We start from the raw sequence: 23,283 nt of genomic DNA on the forward strand, positions 1-23,283 counted from the left end.
AATGCTATAGTCACAAACTATTTTATAATATTTTTACAAACTATTGATGTGACAAATTCTTATTAATTCTAATATGTATCCACTAGTAACATCACATTTATATTTATCAATAATTATTTAAAAATTACTAAAGCCACATCAGTAGTTTGTAAAATTGTTGTAAAATAGTTTGTGTCTGTAACATTACTACTCTTATTATTTTTACTTTTATTTTAGGTTTCAAATTTATTTGGTAAACCGAACTTCTAATTGTAAAATCTTGGCAAAATATGTGATTGCATATACCATGTGTCACACTAACTCCAACTCTCATATATATATTTTAAATTTTAATTTAGTTTTCAATAATTGTTACAAATTGAGTGTGGGGGATTCGAATCTTGAACCTACTCATAAAAAGATCAAACAACACTCCTTTCCTTAGCTATAAAACTCTTGACAATAGATAAGTGATATTTAGTTTAAATTAATCACTATATATATATATATATCCAAAATTCAATAGGGACTATCACGAAGTAGTACAAATGGTTCAATATCTTTCGTTTCACATTCTAATTATTTTTCAGCAACATTGCAGTTAGAAATGCATTACATAGAAAAAGCTCTTGCTCCCCCCTACTTCCCCCTAGCCCATGGCCTAGGTCCCAAATGAGGAAATAAGCGTTATATATATATATATATATATAAATAATAATGAGTTGTATATTACTTGTCAGAAGTTCTTGTTCCCCACCCTAGGCCTCGGACTAGGGCCCCGAATGAGGAAATAAGTGTTTTTTAAAAATAAATAAATAAATAAATAAGCGACTTGTACTTTTTTTTTTCCTCTTTTTTTAAGAGATTCTAAACAATTGAGTTATGTTTGTAATACTATAAAATTTATTATATAGATATTACAAATTGTTGTGTCACTAATCACATCCAGTGCACTTATGCCCCCTTGTTCTATTCCGGTGTTTCGGACAAATTCTAGATTTTGAACTCTTCCAAACTATGTTAGATTTTCTTCTTAAAAATGTTGAAGACCAAATTCATCATTTGACTAATTTTATTCTCATATCATATATAAAATTTTGTGTTGCTTAATTAGATATAATGCAATATATATATATATATATATATTATATACTGTCTATAATTTGAAACAATACATCAATAATGGAATATTTCTTTCCAATAATAAATTCGGAATGGCCTTCAAAATAGAATTCAAAACCTTAGTTGAAATGCCACCAATCACAATTTTTTTCCACATTAGTTTATAAGCTTTTGTAGTAAAGTTTGTTGTAATTTAGCATTTTTTTCAAATATATATATAGAATAATAGTAATCCAATCAAATCACCATTAAGTGAAAAAAAAAGTGCTAATTAGTTCTAATAATCATTAAATAATGAATGTTTGAATAAACTTTTTAATATTAATGTCAGTAAGGCCTATACAATAAAACTTATAGTATCCTTATAAGGTGAATTAGTCATATTAAACCTCAAGAATAATGAGTTTTAAATATTAAAAAAATATAAAACAATAAAAAAAAAAATTTGATTCTTAATATACTAAATATTATTTAAGCAATAGTTAAATATTAATACAAAATCAATTTAAAATTTTCGACTTAGACCTAAAATTATATTGTGCAAACTCTGATTACAGAATGAATCCAGATCACATTAGCAACTTTTAAATTCATTCTCGGGTATCTATCCATCCATCTATATCTATATCTAAACAGCGGACCCAACTCCCATGATATAAAAGTGGATGCAATTAACGCTTAATCCGTTTAACCCATTTTGGTCAGAATGGTGATAGCACATTGGGCTTGGTGATATCACAGTCTAGTATTTGGTCTGTAGTACATCACATCTCAAACTCTATTTTGAGTGGACTTTTTAAGCACTCTCTCTCTCTCTCTCTCTCAGTGCAAAATTAAGTCCAAAAGACAGCTTCATAAAAAGCAGTAAATCATTACATTAGAACTTCTACCTCTGTTGCAAGCTAACAATTTCACATCGGTTTGACATCAATAATGCACTTGGTTAAGCAACTTTCAGCAATACAGGCAGTAAAAAGGGGGGAAAAACGTTATGCAGACTTGAGCATTCAAAACAGGCCTGCTAACATGCAATTGTTGTACCGAAATAATGATACATGGAACACATCCGGAAAATAACTGGCTCCCCTCTCTTATGTCAGGCTCTGGATTCCAAAGCTAAAATTATCTTCTTTCTTGGACCCTGAAACCAAACCGAATCAAACCTTAGGAATTGATATTAAAAAAAAAAAAAAAAGCCACACTTCAGCCAATAGGAAAAGAACAAAATAAGAATAATAGTAATAACATGTGATTGATCACCAACGAGCCTAACAGAACAAAAATGACGACATTCTCTTAGATTTTGAACTTTAAAATTGCCTGCAACAATTAGCATAAACACATAATACAACTGTACAAAGAGGAAAGAATTTCACAATAAGGCATTGTAATAACAAAAAGGTACCACCTATGGGTGAAAAGATTGGATAAAGTTATCTGTAATAATTTGGATAGACGTGGCAAAAGATCATGGCTGCTGCATTAGCATGTGACTGATCAGACAAATAGATCTTTGTGTGTAGAAAATGGCAAAGGAAAATGACCAAAATGAAGAAGGGGATAAGAAGCATTGCCAGCTGCAACTTAGTACTAGGCAGAGTTCAGTCAAATAATACATTCTATGTTCTACTGAATCAATAATTTCTGATGACAAACCACATCATCAATATAGCTCAATCTGAAAGAATTAATCTTGACAAGAATGCTAAATACGAAAGTCAGAAAGACTTATCCAAACTGATACTTGGAGTTATTCTAAAAAACAAAACTAGCAGATGCTACAACACAACCCCAAGAAAATATTGAGAACCAAAAACCTCCCCCCTTACCACGGGCGCCAAAAATTATCTCCTATTCTAATGGAAAAGATCTACTGATAATCAGGGTAGGATCATTAGGTTGGAGAATGTGCCCTGCATAGGAGCCTCAACTGTCAAAAACTTGACAGTTGTCTGAATGGCAACAACAAAAAACAAATCTTAGTTCCAAAAATTTTGGAGTCAACTATGGATCTTCAATAGACTAATCAAGGTCAACCACATGCATTCTTCTTAGCCATTCTATTCTATCCGAAATCATACTCTTTGTAACCTCTTTATTGACATGTCCTTTTCTACTACTTCTACCATAGTTATTTATTTAGGTCATCCTCTATCTTTTTTCATTACTTCAACTCAAATCAACTAACTATACACTTGTGCATTAATCACTCCTGTACACATGACCAAATCATCTCATGTGACTCCCTCATCTTTTCATCAATAGAGGCCACTTCAATTTTAAAGTAAATTTCCTCAATTCAAATCCCATATTTCCTTGTATTTTCATTTATCCATCTTAATACGCTCTAGGCAAGTCACGTAGTGTGCAGTCCTGTACTACCCAACCCAGCTCAAATATTTCTCTCTCTCATCCCATCTGACCTGGAAGTAGGATTGAAATAGATTTTTTTTAAAAGTGATTTTTCCTTATATTTCGACTTATCCATCTTAAGAAAAAAGGCAATTGTAGGGGTACAAATTTTACTACCACACAATTACAAACTGACAGTCATTTGAGAAATTGAGATAATATAAATGTAATAAGTGATAACTACTGTCTGTGCACCTCAAGTACCCAAATTCAGGGGACTCACTCTATACACAGCTTGACAACTCAACAGTAAACAGTCACCTCAATTTGTAACTTTTATAGTACCCTAAGCATCGCTCTTAAAAAAACATTGTTGATCTCTGAAACAGCCTTCAAAGCATGCTGAGATTAACAATAAATCTGTCATTATGTTTATGACAAGATGTTCAACTTCTAAAAACTTTTACTTTGAAGTTCGTTCAAATATTTTTTCTGCTTTTATCTTCTTTCTAAAATAGTTGACAGGAAAAAATAAGTTATTTAGTAAAGTAATGCAACTACCAGCTTAGAGAAATGTGATTAATTATCTTTAGAATTTAGAACCAACCACTAACTAATATACCCTAGATATTACTGAAATTAGTACTGATAGTTCCACCTATAAATGAATTTAGTTCATGTGTATAGTTAAAATTATTTTAGAATTTGCAGTTGTAATCAATGATTCAACATATGGTTTCTGCTCATGCAGAAAATTCATGCTTCCATAGGGACACAAGATGTGACATAACTCAGATAGTGGTCAACCCAGATCAACTCAGAAAAACTGAAGAACCTGACATCAAATCTGGTTTCTGTGAGAGAACAACTCAAAGGTCCAGAGCTATGGGGGGTCAAACTGAAACCCAAAACCTAAAGAAAAAATAGAAGAAAACAAAGAAATCCAATTTGAAATTTTGTTCTCCAATCTAAATTACAATGCTGGGATGGCACATAAAAATAGTGTTAGTACCTTGGTCTACAAGTTACATATTTGAATCCACTTTACAAGAACCTTTATAAAGAATCAGTTGACTGGTGACAAAGGATAGATGGGTTTGCACTTCTAATCATTTGGATGATATGTTACTGCTGCTGGAAAACAGTTTTGAAAAACAAGTGGTAAGGGACCTTAGGGATTTCAGCAGGAATAAAGACTTGGGTCTGGGTTAGTTCACCACGATCTTTTCACTTCCAAAATTATTACTTACAAAATTACTTCTTCTTTTTTTATAGGTAGATAGCAGGGAAGTGGTGGGGTTCAAAATGGTAAACCCATTTTGCAGGTTGAAATTAGGTTTTATTTAGAATAATTTTGAAAAGTCGTTCTCAGTGTTGGTAAAAGTGTGAAGAGCACTACAGAACAGAGGCCTCTTGGAGCCTAGGCACAAAGTGCGAAGTTGAAGTGAAGCGTACATTTTTTTAAAAAATTAATAAATTTAAAAATAATTATTAATGGGCAATACAACAATCAAATGATCAAATTATCATGTAAAATGAAATAAAACATTTTATACATTTCATATAACATTTATCTAATCCCAAATTTTGCAACTTTAACACAAAAATTGCAAGTCAAGTCATTTTTTATTTTTTGGATCAGCTAGTTATGACTACTTCCATGTCATATTCTTTCTTAAATCTCCATTGGCCATAATGCCCTATGACTAAATGCCAATATTAGTTAATAATTTAATCAGTTAATAAGTCTATAGAGATTAGTCAATATAACTCTAAATGCTATGTTCAACAACTAATAAAGTAACTAAAGAATTACCACAAATATATTATATCATACTTTTTTTTTCATGAATTAGCTAAGAATTTCAGGACATAGCAGTATGGTAATTGGTACCAAGCAGATATTCAAAAGGGAAAAAAAATAATAATAATAATAATAAGAAGCAAGGGTGGGTTACTATTTCCGGGAGAAATAACCAAGAAAAAATAAAAAATAGAGAAGAACTAGGGGGTTGTGGGTTTCATCCTTTCAGGACAATAAGTTACACAAAAAATATGCCAAATCAAAGGTTTATATCAATAATGTTAAGATCCTATAGTTTTAATTCCATATTGGTTTATTTTTTTGAAAAATATAAATAGCGCCAAAAAGCGCACTTTGAGCTTTTTGAAAAAGTGCAAAAAAGCGTGCCTAAAGCACACTTCTTTGAATGCACCTTGCTTTAGAGGCAAAAAGCACTAGAGCCTTGGGGCTTCACACTTTGCGCTTAAGCGCGCTTTTACCAACACCTGTTCTTCTTTGTCTTAAAAAAAGATGGTCAGGGGAGAAGTCAAAATTTAAGTACTCTTCCTAACATAGATATATGAGATGTGCCACAAATCCAACATTTTCTTCCTCTTCTTCTTTGTTTGGGTGATTGCTATCAGAAGTTCCACAAATCCAATGTTAAGACAAAAGAAATGCAACATTAAACTACATATGTTGGGGCCAAGTTTCATTGGGTTTACCATTGGTATGCCTAGAGCCTTGAGGTCATCATCAGTCATGTGTACTAGGGCAGTCATGTCAACCTCCAGAAACCGAAAGGTAAAGTTAAGTCAAGCCTGAAAGTAGAGATAGAAAACAACAAATATAGTAGAGAATTTTGCAAAACACAAGTGGGAAAAATCTTCATACTTCCTCTGCTTGAAAAGTAATAAGATACTTTTCGAGACCCAAAGAGTTCAAAAAGTCATCCACTGATGTACCAGCCTGCACAAAAAGAAGCAGGACTCAGAAACTATGTGGAACTGTAGTAATGTATTTGTATTGATGCATAGAAGGTCCACTAGAAGACTAATCACTACTTTAAGGTTATATATATATATATATATATATAAATGAGCTCCTGGTACCAAGATTGATCAAGATACACCTCCACTTTACCCAGTTTAATCCCCAAAAATTACTTTCATGCAAAGAGGGTTGTTTTGGCTGATCAAGCTATAGCAATAAAGATACGTGCACGGCATAATTATAATACAGACCATGTTTTTCAATTACTTTTTAAATTTTTGACCCACTAGCCACTTGGATGGTTGGACCAGGGGCTAACAATAAAGGGACTCCTGTTGCATAAACATGATAATAGCAGGATCACCAAATCTCTGAGATACACCAGGGAAGTGCTAGCCAATGGGCTCCAACTCAAATAGCACCTCCTCCCCTCATAATAAGGTGGAGGGTGAGGTTGTGGATTCAAGATCAATGTCAAAGGGCTGTTTTCAACTTTACTGATATGACACACAACACAAGCATTTCATAAAAGTTTTCTTTCAACTTTAATATTACAATAATTGAAGAATTGGAATTTTTAATAGCTATCATTACTCTACAGTAAGTCTAGGAATTTTACTTAATAATGCAATCTCCCCCTGCTTTGGTCCACCACTAACTGATAGCAAAAGAATCAATCTTTTTTGATAAGTAATGAAATTTTATTGATATAAACAAATAGAGTCACCCAAGTATACAGGGAGTATACAGCTGGGAACCATACAATCAATCACACAAAGTACATATATCAATCATTAACAGACCATGAGGACTGACTATGCAAAACAGATACCCAATCCAAAAAGTTCTAAAGAAAAATAATTTGAGTTCAGCCATAGTTTTCTCTACATTTTTAAAGCTCTGTTTATTTCTCTCCCTCCACAAGCACCATATCAAGCAATGAGGGGCCCAAACCCCAAAATGTCCTTGTCAACAAGCTAGCAACTTGACAACAGTCTTTGGCATCATCTAACAAATTCTAAAAAACCCAACACCTCAGACCATAAGTCTGTAACAATAGAGCAGTTTAGTAATAGGTAATCTACTGATTCACCTTTGCGTTTGCACATATAACACCAATCCGAAATCCAAACATTCTTTCTCCATGAATTATCAATCATCAAATTTTCCCCAAGGAAATGATTGATCACTATTGCAAAGCAGAACCTGATAGTACCCACTAACTTTAAATCCCTTTTTCACATCTGATTTCCAGCACAGTTTACCTCTTAAGTAGGGATTTTGTAGGGACTTCTTCCAATTGTTCTTGAAGAATGATGGAGCATTCTCTTCGCTTAGTTTATTAGCAAAAATGATTGCAATGCAAGGTAGGTTTAAAAGATGGAACCATCCCCATCATTTTGCTTTGGCAACAAGGGTTTTATTTCTCTTCTCTAACTAATAAACAGACCAGACCAATTACACGTCTAAAGTGTGACTAGGAAAACACACACTGAAACCAATACAATATCTTCTTCAGTTCTCCATGTTTTATTTCTCACTATAAAGTGCAGCTTTTTTTTTGGTCTATGGATACAGTTATTTTTATACCCACCCTAATACTTTCCAAATCCTTAGTCCACCTCTATTTCTTGAGATACCTAAGGTATAATATCGCAATTTGTGACTAGTGCATTGACAGTAATCTGTAAAGCAAGTCCTAGTGACACATGCACAATTAAATGATGTAACAAAAATTACAGAGGTTACCAAGTGAAGAACTATTTGCCCCCTCCTCCAACCCACACCCCCCCCCACTTAGCACAATTAAAAAAAGAAAAATATATATATATATATATATATATATAGATAGAATATGTGATGCAAAATTAACCTACAAAGTTAATGCAACATTTAATATATATATATATATATATACTATTAAAATTTAAGACTAATGAATGTATATTACAAGGAGCTAAACAAATCCTCAATTGGTAACAACCATTTTTACGTAGGATGGTCCCCTATTAAATTTTTACTTAGAAAAGACTATGAATGTATATTATAGGAAGCTAAACAAGTCCTCATTTTGTAACAACCATTTTTAGCTAGGATGGTCCCCTGCAATGCATTTAAGATATACGAAAAGGAAATTTGGATGGTACCGAACTAGCAGCAGGTCATTAACCGTACCCTCAATACATTTCCAAGTCTTAGAGTTCATTTGGTTAGGCATTTTATGAGCCTAAAAGCACATTTTAAAAATTCAAAATTTTTTTTCGCAATAGCAACTATGTATAGTTTCTTTTTTACAAATACTTATTTTAAACTCAAAATGCCATTTTGCAACTATGTATAGTTTCTTTTTTACAAATACTTATTTTAAACTCAAAATGCCATTTTGTAATAGCCTATCCAAATGCACCATAATCTTCATTACAAGTAAAATACTATTACTTACCAAAAGTAAAGTGAAATGTTCAAATCTATGTGCATTCTAGTCAGAAGTTGGGGTATGATACATTAATACCATTGATGGAAACCAAAAATTATATAATTTGTTGATAGCAAAAAAAATATGTATATATATATATAATTTGTTGAACGGTAAACTTTCAAGGGAATTTTAATTCATTTATTTTTCATGTATGCGAAGTATTATGTATACTCAAAAATCAAATTATAGTCAAATTTTTGAAATTTTTTGAATATCCACATTAAAAGTGGAAAATAAGTGACAAAAGACGGATACAAATAGAGAAATGCTCTTTGTTTTTGACACGAGCTCCATGACATCGGCTCAGCTTAGTTGTGCCTGTATACATTAACTTATCCGTTCAAAACGCCTCCACGTTTTTGTCAAAACCTTAAAGTCCTAAAGCATAAAAAAAGAAATTATGGGAAATGTTTACAATTAAGCACCGTACGGTGATTGTTAAGGTTTTTCTAATGTGGGTCTCACTTAATAAAAAAATTAAAAAAATGAAAAAAAAAAAGACTATAAAATAGCCTCATAGTTTATTTTAATATATTTTTTTCTCTCTATGAAGCTGGTCCTATAGCTTAAATTTTTTTTTTTTTTTAATTGACATAAACCTGCAAAAAAGACGAAAAGCTATCAAAAAAATTTGTTAATGGGCACCGTAATCTATTGAAAATTTTAAACATTAACAAAGATTGAATTAAATATTATAATTATTATGTTGTTGGTGTCGTACCAACCAACCAATCCTACATATGGGAATGGAAATTTTATTTTATTTTATTTATGGGTACAAGCACGAAAATTGAATGCATATGATCATAGATAAGCATGCTCAAAAGTATAGGTTTCAATTAACTTAACTGATAAAGTCTTTAATGATTAAATAAGAGATCTGAAATTCAATTTCAGTCTACACAAAAAACTGATTGATATCTTAGTCTAATGATCAGGAGCAAAATTGCTAGAAATGGATGTGATAGGTTGAAACTCCATATAAAAAAAGTATAGGTTAAGCATAAATGAATAGGTTCACAGTTTAGCCCAATGTACAAGGTATTGGAAAAATGAGGCATGAAATAATTAATCATTAAATTTCATATAAAATATCTAAGTTCTTTTTTTTTTTTTTTGGAGAAAGTAAAAGATCTAAGTTAAGGTGCAAATATTATTCATTTCTTAATAAAGATCAAGAAGATACAACGGCGGAACCAAAAAATATTCAGGGGGACCAAAATAATTCTATAAATAAAATTAAATTGAAAGAGTAACGTATTTATGCATAAATTATACAAGTCAATATAAGAAAATTATTATAATAATAAGAAAAAATATTTTTTTAAAAAAATTATATTTCATAGATAACAAAAACAAATGCAATATGGAGCTCTAACTCTCAACTACAAAATCTGCAATCATATTTTCTTATATATAAAAAATATTGTCCATATCTGATATCTCTTATCCTCCAAATGCAAAATAATGAAAAAAACAAAAGGAAAAAAGAAAAAGAAAAAGGGAGAGAGTCTTTTTTTTTTTTTTTAATCCTAAAAAAAGGGGGAAAATGATGAAGAAAACTTATATTAAATAATTGACTTAGCTATTGTTTAGAAACATGTATCTTGAATATGCTTTAATTTAATGAACTAAAATAAGAGCAAAAAATAATGCATTAATTATTTATATAAACTTATCTATTTTTTTGGAAAAGATATATTAAATATATATTTTTTAACTTAATGAGTTATATATATTTATAAGAGTAATAATTGGGAAGATACTAGAAATTTTTTTAGGTCTGCTAGACAGTTCGTCAATTCCTCCACACATGTGATGGGTGGGTCTAAAAAAAAGGTTAAGTTGATATATCTTTCTAAATTTTATTTTAAGTGACTATATATGGAACAATTTTCATTGATTTCTTTTGTTCTTTGATGCAGAACATTGTCCACGGTTATTAGAATAATTTTCTTATCATTTGCATCTTTGTTATCTTTAAAAAATTATTTATTTAGTTGGTTTTCCACAATCTACAAATAAAATAAAAATCATAAGAATATATTTAAAAAAAAAAAAAAAGATTATTTCTTTGATCGTATGCGAATGCGGTAGTTAGTGATTAAGGCTGTCCACAGGTTTGGATTGTGCCCAACCCACAACTGACTTGATTAGATCGGGTGGGAAATCTTTATATCTTAGGCTTGTAAGGATAATTAGCAAGGTGACTAGGTTGTTGTATCCTGGGCGTGGCATGCTAATGTTGTTAGTCTACTACGCTGAAAATCCCATAGACGACGTGTATTGTCTCAAGATAGTAATTTGGTCCATGCCTCAACTCCACCATCTAAAAACATTCATGAATTGACTATAAATTGTTTATCATATCATAAGCTGCACTTTAAGCACCAAGTAATATCTCTTAATTTTATTTCTATTTGATGGTAAAATCTACAACTTGCAGAAATTATTTTAATCTAAATTGTACGTTTTTAGACCTCTTAAAACATAAGTTGTTTAACTTAGTTATTTAGCCAAGTGATTATTTAGGTAAATTATTCAAATCTAGTTGTTAAATCTATAGCTTGAATTGTGTACGTTTTTAGACAAGTAAATTGTTTTAATCTAAATTATTTACAACTTGCAGAAATTATTTTAATCTAAATTGTACATTTTTAGACCCCTTAAAACACAAGTTGTTTAACCTAGTTATTTAGCCAAGTAATTACTTAGGTAAATTATTCAAATCTAGTTGTTAAATCTACAGCTTGTGTACGTTTTTAGACAAGTAAATTGTTTTAATCTGAATTATTTACAACTTGCAGAAATTATTTTAATCTAAATTGTATGTTTTTAGATCTCTTAAAACACAAGTTGTTTAACCTAGTTATTTAGCCAAGTGATTACTTAGGTAAATTATTCAAATCTAGGTTAACACAAGTAAATCATATCAAGTAAACAAAGCGGAAAATAAAAAACACAACGATATGATAACCCAGAAAAACCAAACCGGTAAAAAACCTAAGGAGGATCTAACTTAGCTATCCTTAAAGTAAAACAGATCCACTATGAAAGAATTAAAGTTTTACAATAGTGATTTAGACCACTAACATCTTATTGCTACGTCGAGTAGAAAACTTACTACCATGATCACATGACAGCCCCGAGTCCACGAATTACTTCTTTTCTTAATTCCTATCAACCACAAGTACTCCCACTTGTGTTTTCTTTAACCTCTTTGAAATAGCAACTGAAGTAATCACCAAGCTCTCAACATCAATCTTGATCGTGATAACCCTAAGTATGTATGAAGGCAAACACCTCTAAATCTCACAAGAGATTCACACACATAGCATATCAACAACTTTTAAAACGTGGCTAGGGTTGTTCCTTTTATACTTAAGGCAAAACATAAAACGCTACACATCAAACTGAGCTTGGGCTGAATTGGAAAATTCTGCAGAAAAACAATCTGCACAAGCTTCGATCGATTGAGCCTTGTAGAAATTGAATAGTAATTTCCTGTACTTACTCGATTCTAACTTTACACATACATACACTTTGAGCAGCCTAAATCTAAACTAAACATTTTGATCATGATTTGCCAACATATACATCTTGAAGTTTTAATACATTAGTTCCTAGTTTTTTAGAACCTAACATAAATGATATTTTGAATGTTATAAAATTCAATTTATTTATTGTTCTTAAGAACAACATGGATTCAACTCCAGATATTTTATTTGAAAAATATGGATATTACTAGATGAGCTAATTGGAATCCACAAATTAAGGGTTTGTCTTACTTCTAGTATTTTTTTAACTCGATATCGTTTTTTTTTTTTTTGATAACACTCAAACAACAACAACAGGCCAACTCCAAAACTGCTAGCGGCAGTTAGTGGGTGATGAGGTAGTATTTCATTTATTTAGAAAAATCCAATTAAAAAAATATTGTAGGTAAGTCAAACTCACAAATTAAAAGTTAAACAAACAACCTCATGTACATCTTTCATTAATTTATTTTATTCCTTTTCTGTCCACAGCATCCACTCGGCCGGGTAATGAGAAAAATACATTATTCCAGAACGTGCATGTTAGCTGGAACTCTTGTATAAATACATGAGAACTCTAGTGCCTTAACCACCCAACTAAGCAAAAAAATCCGTCTTCTTCTTCTTGTTTCTCTATCTTCAATAATCATTATGGCTCACTATTATTCTAGCTCAGCCATTCTAGCTGCCATTAGATTCTACCTCTTATTTTCACTTTTTGTGGTAATGGTCTCAGCTCAAGTATTGTCCCCTTTTTTCTATGCAAGAACATGCCCTAATGCCCTTACCACCATTAAATCAGCTGTAGACTCTGCAGTGTCAAGTGAGCCACGCATGGGAGCATCCTTGCTCCGTCTTCACTTTCATGACTGCTTTGTTCAAGTCATCTCTCTCTCTCTCTCTCTCTCTCTTGACTGCTTTAATTTTTTTTAAATAAAGTCACATACCTTTTTTTATATATATATGGGTCTACTATTGACACAATTTTGTCATGTATCAATCACAAGTAGTCACGTACTTTTTCTCAAAATTTTCTATTTATAATTTGATAATTACAATGGGGGAGGGAGAATTTGAATTCTAAACGTTTTCATTGAAAGTACAAAAATGTGTCAATTGAACAATAAGGTTCTCACATAACAAGTCGCATAATTAGTAGTGAAAAAAATTGTAATTTTTTTTTTTTTGGGTATTTAAACTTAATGATAACCACAAGTTTAGAATAAAGTCATGAACCAAATGTCATTAAGATGCACCCAAAATTATTGTGATCACTTGTTTTGGCTAAATAATTTAAATTGTAAGGCGTCGTGATGTCTATGAGATCTTAGATTCAAAACCTTTTGCCAATATCTTGGGTCCACTCCCAAGAATTTTTTTCTTGTAATAATCTGGTGTGTGTGGGATGGGGAGACTATACATACTAAGGAAAATACTTGAAAAGGTCTGGATACCCTTATTTGTTTTAAAAAAAATGTCTAGCAAGCTCTGCACATGCAATAATGTTTTATGAGCCATGTAAAGTCATTTACTTGTTTAACCCAACATAAATTTAAAGGTTCATGACAACATAAAAGACTATACTAAATTGTGCTAATGGATTATTGAATCCCCTTGATTTGTTGAGGTATTATCCCTGCATATGTGGTGAGGAGTAGTACTATAGCTATTACAAATTTTATTACATAAATTTTACACATTCTTATGTTAATTTTTAAAATTTAAAAAAAATAACAATTTAAAATTTTATTATTATATGACATCAATCATATATTTTGTCACTATCATATTGTAGATTTTTTTTTTTTTAGTAAAATTAATAGTAACTTTGACATTTTCCTTGTAATGAATATAGAAAATATAGATGATAGGAATATTTAGCATCAGAAAAATAACAAATTTGAGTAATATTATGTAATAGGGGTGTGATGCATCGGTCCTCTTAAGGATGACACAACAAATTTCGTAGGAGAGAAAACAGCTTTTCCAAATAATAATTCACTAAGGAGATTTGACGTAATAGACACCATCAAATCTCAGTTGGAGAATATGTGCCCTGGTGTTGTATTGTGTGTTGACATTGTAACGGTTGCTGCTAGAGACTCTGTTGTTGGCTTGTTGCTGTAAGAAAAAGTTTCAAATTCATATTATTTATAAATTTTAATTCAGACCATAATATTAGAACATATATTAAAATCGAGTTCTTTTTCTGTTGAAATTATTTGTTTCAATCCAGCTGGGTGGTCCTAGTTGGCAGCTCCTATTGGGCGGAAGAGACTCTACTACTGCAAATTTAAGTGCTTCTAATTCCGACCTTCCGTCTCCTGCATTGAATCTTAGTGGCCTTCTAAGTGCCTTCTCAAACAAGGGTTTCACTGCCCAAGAAATGGTGGCCCTATCAGGTGAGTATTGTTTAAAAATATTACATTTTTTCAAGGTACAGTCATGTACAAAAGAAACAAAATAAATTTATGAAAGCAAACTAATCCACAATAATTATAAATAAAAAAATGGGGTCATGTTAACAAATGCCCATAACATAATTGTTAAATAACAATTTTAGGAAAGTTTTTGTATCACTTTTATGAAAAATTGAAAAAATGGTCAAAATATTAATTACTTTTTCTTTTTTCCCATAAATACATTCCTAAAATGGTTCATCAACAAATGTCCTTAGGGCATTCATTAACATTTTTCTTTAAAAAAATAATGAAAACCTAGTTTTTTAAACTTATTTTCGCTGGTCCTATACTACAAACTTTTCTTCCTGATTCCTACGCAACTTTACAAGAAATATACAACTAACAAAGCACATATGAAAGAGTACAGTTGGCAAGCAAAAAAAGGAAAGGTTTTTTTTACTATAAAATTTTGGTAGATCCAAATTTTATTTGTTTATTTATTTTAATAAAAAACTACTTTGTAAATTAGTAAATCTCATCTAGCTGCGTTTTTCCATACTCACAACTTCAGGACCTATAGTTATGTTTTGTAGAAAACACGGCTATAGGCTCGGTTTGGCCTGCGTTTAGAACGCGGTTATAAGTTGGACCTATAGCCACGTTTAATACAAAATGCAGTTATTGGTCCTTAGCCTATACCCACGTTTTAAACGCAGCCCAAATTGGTTCTATAGTCGCATTTTTTACAAAACACAGCTATAGGTCCTGCATCTATGGATGTGTAAAAGCACGGCTATAGGGGGGTAGAAAACGCAGCTATAGGGTGATTTGTAGTTGCGTTTTTAAAACGCAACTCTAGGTCCCACAAGGGGCTATAGTCACATAGGATAGGTTGCGTTTGGAAACATGGCTATGGAAAACGCAGCTATAGCATATAACTGCGTTCTTAGGGTCTACAGCTGCGTTTTTCAAATGCAACTATTGCACTCTTTTTTTGTAGTGTCTAAACGCAATGGTAAAAAGTTCTTATAAACTTAATATTTAATTAACCCATCAGTTATTTGGAGTTTAGGGGAAAAATAATTCGAATTGTGAGATTAACAGTATGCTGTAATTATCTCGCTCAAAATAAAATAAATTAAATTAACCCATCAATGGTGTTTAAAGCCATGTATAAAATGACCCAACATATTATTTTTATAAAATTTGTTCAGGATCTCACACAATAGGCCAAGGAAGGTGCACAATTTTTTGAGACAAGATTTACAATGAAACCAATATAGATTCCTCGTATGCAACTTCATTGAAATCAAATTGTCCAAGCGCTGGTGGTGACGACAATCTTGATTCTTGACAATGCTTACTTCGAGAAATTTGTCACGCAAAAAGGGTCTCTTGCACTCAGATCAACAACTCTTTAATGGAGGTTCCACAGATTTCCAAGTTGGTACTTATAGCTCTGACTTCAGAAGCTTTCAAATAAACTTTGCGAACGCAATGGTGAAGATACCGTAGCCCACTCACAGGCACAAGCGGCCAAATCAGGAAAAATTGCCGGAAAGTCAACTAATTTAAGGCACTAATTAATCTACCATTTGTGTGGCTTTTGAGAATAAAGTGTTCCTTCTCATTGCTATTGTTGTTTGGTGATTTGGTAGATAATATTAAGAACAATAAATCTTGTGATACAAAAGATTTACAATATTTATTCTTTTATAATTTTTTTTTTTTTTTTGGTGGTTGGTGCATAATAAAAAGTGATAATGTGATATTAGTGAAGTTTATGTAAAAATTGTGTTACTCCAATCACTACTTAAAAAAAAAAAAAAAAAAAAAAAAAAAAAAAAAAAAAAAAAAAAAACTTATTATCTTAATAAGTTGTGAATAAGTTGTAAAACATGTAGCAAAAAAAAAATTTATATCTCTAATATTGTTATATAAAAATAATGGACATTGGTTTAAATATAGTTATTCTTTTTTTTTTGATTTATTATTATTATTATTATTATTATTACAAAAAATATAATAAAAACAAGAGAATTCAACAACTAATATATATGTAGCAAGATAATCTTAAAATAAACAACTTTTCACTATTGAGATGGCAAAGAAACACAATCAAGAGAGAGCAAGCCAAGTTTAACCTTAATTAACAGCAATCCAATGGACAATCCATTAACTCTGCAAACTTTTATATATATATATATATATATTTTTTTTTTTATGGAGAAGAACATTAACTTGACTGTCTCGACAATTGATGCAAGTAAATTTCAGGCTTACTGAATCCAATATTTAAACAAAGTGATCCAATTTCTTCATATGAGCGTTAAAGGGTAAATATAATTCCATATAAACCCCCCAAATAATCGAGTGAGTACCATGGCATGTAAGTTGGCAACATACTTAATTTTAGACTTTTTATTTTTATTTTTTATTCCTTCTTTTTTAGGGGAAATGGAGAAACCATTGGAAATTTATTGGGTTTGTGGATCACCATAAAGGCATAAACTCCAAACAACATAGACAAAATTAATTTACAGATGTATCGTGCAGTGGCGGCTTTATGAATTTTTTTCAGGATGTTCCTTAAGAAGCATAAATTACATAATTTAATAAAAAGAGAAATTCATATATTGACAACAACAACAATATTAAAAATTTACAATTTCCTTCTATGAGTTTTCATATTTTGAAATCGTTGCATAATAGTTTCATTATCAATGCTACAAACTATATCTCTTTCAATATATACAACCAAGCAATTATTCATCCACTAATCTCCCATTCGATTGTGTAGTTCATTTTTTATATATTTCATTGCTGAAAAACTTTTTTCTATTGTTGTAGTAGTGATAGGAAATGTCAAAACTAACTTCACAAGCAAATAGACTAATGGATAAGTGTCATGCTTCCCTGTCTTCACTAACTTTTCAACAAGTTCACCAACTTCTTGAAGCTCTAAAAATAAGTCATTGCTATGCTGTGTATATGAAAAATGTAATTCTGAATTTAAGAGCCAAGTGCCAAGATATTTGTCCCAGAAAAATTAGATGGATAGAACTTTGCTAGACGTATTAACTTTTTCTTATAAAAAACCACAAATGAATTACTTGGATTCAAGCAAGCCATACAAAGTAGCAAATTGGTATTTGCCTCTGAAAAACGGTTGTTAAGCTCTTGAAGTTGCAAATCTATGACTGTGTAGAATAGCTCAACGCAATAATGATATAAATTTGTATTAGGTTGGGTGTTGTGTCACGGCCTCCCACTAACTACAAATATTTCATCAATGTTCAAGATAGGAATATCATGTGTGGTACAAAATGAAGACACTTCAGTTAATAAAAATATACATTCATCATCTCTCATTACTTGCAATCGTTGCTTAGACACTTTAACAAGATCCATAGCATTTACTATATCTTGATTTTTTTTTTTTTTTTGGCAATGCTATTGACAACTCATTTGTGATCCCTAAAATATTTTTCATCAAGGTATAAGTAAAAGATAGTATTGACCTCATAATAGATTCGAGTTTCAACTTTTGTTCGAAGGGGCATCTTCTTCAATAATCTCAAGTACATCAACAATAGTAGAGATAATCAAAATCAAGTTGAGAATAGTCCCATAATATGATCCCCAACGTGTATCACTAAGACGTTTAAGATTTGTCTCTTGATTCAAACCTCACCCGCTTCTACGTACACCCTTTTTAATTCTTCTTTAATTTTGGCAAATTGTGCATCTCGAAGAGCATCTCGTCTCTTACAAGAGCCTCAACAACAGTTACTAATATTAACACATAAAAAAAAATTCAGCAATGTTAATGTGATTTTTAGCAACACAATAAGAGTCAACTGAAGTTATAGAGCAAAACAACAGACATAAAATGCGACTTATTCTCTTTAAAATTAAAGTTTTGAGACTGTTGATATCACCTTGCATGTTACTAGCCCAGTCATAACCTTGCCCATGTAGTTTCGATAAACTCAAATTATGTTCACAAAGTAAACATTCAACAGCATATTTGAGTGACAAAACAGTGGTACTTGCTACATGTACAATACCAATGAACCACTCTATAATAATTCCCTTTTTATTCACATAACGAAGAACGAGGGCCATTTGTCTTTCACTGAGATATCACACGAATCATCAACTAATATTGAAAAGAACCCATTGTCAAGATCCTTGATGATGGCTTTGGATGTTTCATGTGCAACTGCATTGACATGTCTTTTGAATTTCATGGTGGGTAATTGCAATTTTCAGATTTTTGCGACACTTCATTGATAGATTCAATGTGATCTCAAAAATTTGAGATTCATCAGATGACTACAAAAAGCTAACCCCCAGCATAAAAGAAATCTAATGCAATCAACTTTTGCATTTAATTGAACCGATATTCAATTTTATCTTGATTTGATTGCTTAACCAAAACACTTTGAATGTGTTTCTTTTCCTTCATTAGATCTTCACTCTTCTTACAGACTTGGTTATGAGCACTATTAACTCCTTAACATGGGATGATAACTTCTCTTTCTGATTCCAAAGTTTGAATCCCTTTATTACAAAAGTCTTTCCTCCTCCTTGCTTATGAACATCTGCCCAAATAGGTAGCAATATAAACAAAATATTGCATCTTTTCTATACTATATTCCAACCAATTTCTATTTACATACCAATTGGATATAAATTGACGGGGCTTCTAGAAAAATCCGTTGGAGGGTATTCATGGAGACAGGTTGACAAGGGCCTTTTTGTAGATAAAATCTTCTTATTTCATCATGATTATTGGATGATAAGATGATATCTTTTCTTGTAGCCAGGATTTGAAGAAGATTTTCTAAGTTAAAGTCAACACAAATTCCTTAGAAGATGAAGATGAACCTTGCACAGGAAATGAATCTTGCACAGAGATGAATCTTGAGTACGTGGTTTTCTTATCAAATATTTGTCCATAAATTTAGCAAAAGAATAAACAATAAACTAAAATTTATTTGAAGTATTAATAAAATTATTAATTATTGTTGTTTAGTTGTTTCATTATTTTTCTTTACTAATGCTAGCAGTCTAGCACACACCCCACTGTGCATTACCACCTGGCTCAACCCACTACTTAACATAATTTAATTTGTTTTCTTTAATAATGTCTTGTTCAGTTACTTTTATGCCTTTACTGCCTTCTTGTCCACTTTCCCAATTCAAATATCAACCCCACGGCCCCAGCCCCCATCCACCCCCACTCAAAGCAAGAGCCAATCAACATTACACAAAAAATTAAAGATATAAAACATTCAAATACACAAAACGACAAACTCACAAACATAAAGTCAAAATGTCAAATAAAGGCAACTAGACATTAGGTAAAGCTATTCAATTCCAAAGAGAGAATCTCATTTTTCAATTCAAAGAGAAATAGAGAGAGATCTTCCTCTCACTCTCAGAGTAAGCAAAGATGATAGAGAAAAAGAGAGAGAACTAAATACCTTGAGGGGCGGAGCACATTGAGGACTCAGGCCAAGGCAATCTCTGATCCGATCTTGCCATCCCCGATGTAATGTGCTCTGGGACCAGGGGTAGGGTCTTGCTGAGTTGCTTGTTGTGTTGCTCTGAGGCCAAGGCAATCTTTATCTCCGATCCATCTCACTATTGCCATAAGCTCTGTTGCAATTGCTATTGCTGTTGCTGAGTCTAAGGGAAGGCACTATCGCTGGAGCTTAGACGTTAACTGCTAGGGTGAAAGCTCAAGATGACGTTCTTTTCCCTTTAGGTTAGGATCTCAATTTTGCTTTAAAATTTGATCAATCGCATATTGGGTATTTAGTTTATAAAAATTTAATTATTTTTATTTTTATTGATTTAAAAATCTGTTAGGGTCTATTTAGGATTGATCTAGGGCTTTTTTCCCTAGGTCTATTGGGCATTTGGGCTTGCTATGTTATAATTTTTTATTTTCAGATTTTAGTTCAAAATTTTGTTTGGGTTTTTTTCTTTTTGCTTGAAAACCCCAATATATTGTTAGTAGAACAAAATATGGAGCAAAGTTTAATTTTATTCGCATAAAAAAAAAAAAAAAAAAAAAACTGAGGGTGTTCACAAATGTTTTTTGAAGGGTAGACAAATATAAAATTTTAAATTATTATATATAATTTTTTTTTTTTAGGTTAGGGTTGTCTTGTGACCACCCTGGCCTTAATGTGCTGCCGCCCCTGGTACGATGGCTCTAAGAGGTAGTTTGGTTGTTTTAATGTTTGGACCTATGTTAGATCTATTATTAGAGCATCCACTTCAGTAGAGCTAAAAATTTTAGCATTTAACATCTTAAAAAGCTACTTTATCTATTTTAACACATAATTTCATAACACACCCTACATTAATGGTCTTGTTTTTAATTTCTTTTCACTTCCTCTCTCTTTTTCCCTGCCACCAATCCCAAAAAGTGATAAAGTAATAATTCTTTTTATACCACCTTGTTACAGTGAACTACCACAATAGCAAGAAGGAAAAATATTTTGCCTTTGGCTCTACCAATATTGGCACTTAAATCGTAGTTTGAGGTGGTAAAATAGTTTTTTTACCACCACCAATGGTGATGCTTTTAGTTGTGTTTTGTTAGTTTATTTGTGTACTTGTATTATATATATATATATATATTGTTGGCTTTAATTTTAGCTTAAAATGAAAATTATTTATACTAACCTCTCTTGAATGACTAAAAACACGTGTTAAAAAAATGTAAAAAAAAAAAAAAAATGCTCTAAAAAATCTAAAATTTCCTATCAGAAGGGTCACAGATGATATTTTAAATAGAGGATAATAGTTTGCATTTTAAGGGTGGTGATTGCTTTAATCCACAGTGCAAAAACTTATGAACCAGGGTTTACAATGAAACCAACATAGATTCCTCATTCACAACTTCATTGCAATCGAACTGTCCAAGCACTGGTGGTGATAGCAATCTTGCCCCTCTAGATGTGACCAGTTCAGAATCCTTTGACAATGAATACTTCAAGAATTTGATAAGCAAAAAAGGTCTCTTGCCCTCAAACCAACAACTCTTCAACGAGGGTTCCACAAATTCCCTTGTTAATGCTTATAGCACCAACTCGGCAAGCTTCCTAACAGACTTTGCTAATGCAATGTTAAAGATAGGGGAGCTTAGCCCTCTCACCGGTACAAGTGGTCAAATTAGAACAATTGCAACAACGCAAACTGAGTTAAGGCACTAGAGTTTGCCGTTTAAGTGTTCATGTATTCTCATTGTTCTTCGCTATTATGTGGTTGGGCAAATAATAAAAAAAAAATAAGGGCATTATTGCTCATGTAATTTAGCTTTCTAGTGATAGAGAAGTGAGTATGAGATATATCTATTAGGTTCTAAAAGTTTAGAACAATTGGAAAATTGTGAGCACAAACTTGTCTAGATATAGATTCCTAGATCTATTGGTTTGATTAGACAATGCTCAAGGTGTTACAAGTTAGAACACAAAAGCATACAGGCTGCAGAAAGAAGAATTCAAATTTTGTGAAATCTAATTGATCGAAAATTAGATCTGACTGATCGAAAATCGTAGAAAATTAGATTCTGCAGAATTTTGATTAAGCCCATTGGCCTATTATGTGATTAGGGTTTCAGATCTATTTCACATAGTATATAAAGGAAACTCTAAGGCACGTTTTGAAGTGATTTTGGAGGTGCTCTTGTGAGATCTAAAATGTATCGTGTCTTCCTCTTTCAAAGTCACTATCGGAAATCATTCTCATATCATTAGATCCAGTAGATTTGAAGTTCCTGCAACAAGATCAATAACTAATGATGATCTAAACCTTCAAGGGTGGTCTTGGAGTTACAAAATGGAGAGTTTGTGTTGCTAAACCTTTGAATGAGATCTCAAAATCACAAGTGTGGGTGCTTGTGTTGCAATATATCTAAGGAGAGAAGGACTTTATGAATTCGGAGCTTGCATGTGGTCGTGTTAGTAAGTTACTATTGGAGGTAGCAATAGATTTAGGATTAAATCTAATTGTAAAAATTTCGATTCTCTTATAGTGGATTTGCTTTACCTTGAGAATAGCTAAGTCAAATCTTCCTTAGGTTTTTACTTTGAAATGGTCCGTTTCATTGATTTTCCTAGGTCATCATATTGTGGTGTTACTTACTTTTTCGCTATTTTGCATGATATGATATATTGTTGTTTAATCTAAATCTGAATAATTAATCTAAGTAATCACTTGGTTAATATATTAGATTAAAAAATTTGTTTTAATGGGTCTAAACAAACAAACAAGTGGTATCAGAACGGGTTCAGTCTAATTGGATTAATGTCCTGAGTGAGATCATTGATCCCTGCTGTCATGGATAATCTTAAGTGTCTTACTGCTTTTAGCTGTGATGATTTGAATAAAAAGGACACTAATGTTTCCTTTGATTTTATTGATGCCTGTGAAACTCACCGTAAAGAATTATTTAAATATATGAAAATTGCTAAGAAATTCAAGGAAGAGTTAAAATTGGCTAATCTTGAAGAAGAGGAATTGATTTTGAGATTATATGAATCTAATAAAAAGAATGAATTCTTGAGAAATCAATTTTCCTCTCAAGATGAAAAGATGAAAAGTTTGGAACAAAAG

The 23,283-nt window shown here is 31.6% G+C and overlaps 1 protein-coding gene and 1 non-coding gene across 2 annotated transcripts; one reads left to right on the plus strand and one right to left on the minus strand.

Annotated features, from left to right (window-relative positions):
• Nucleotides 1–1,934: 1,934 nt before the first annotated feature.
• Nucleotides 1,935–6,252, minus strand: LOC112030737 (uncharacterized). Its single transcript, XR_010631789.1, has 3 exons — nucleotides 6,131–6,252; nucleotides 5,962–6,024; nucleotides 1,935–2,242 (listed from the first exon to the last, which is right to left on the minus strand). It is a non-coding gene; the product is annotated as an uncharacterized LOC112030737 (transcript).
• Nucleotides 6,253–12,895: 6,643 nt separating this feature from the next.
• Nucleotides 12,896–21,881, plus strand: LOC112019242 (cationic peroxidase 1). The gene is given in 6 exon segments (XM_065780653.1): nucleotides 12,896–13,126; nucleotides 14,166–14,189; nucleotides 14,192–14,353; nucleotides 14,481–14,646; nucleotides 15,861–15,936; nucleotides 21,530–21,881. Coding segments are annotated over 6 exon segments (1,011 nt in total).
• The last annotated feature ends 1,402 nt before the right edge of the window (nucleotides 21,882–23,283 follow it).

The sequence above is a fragment of the Quercus suber genome, unplaced genomic scaffold (genome assembly GCF_002906115.3).
Source record: "Quercus suber isolate HL8 unplaced genomic scaffold, Cork oak 2.0 scaffold_242, whole genome shotgun sequence".
Lineage (NCBI taxonomy): Eukaryota > Viridiplantae > Streptophyta > Magnoliopsida > Fagales > Fagaceae > Quercus > Quercus suber.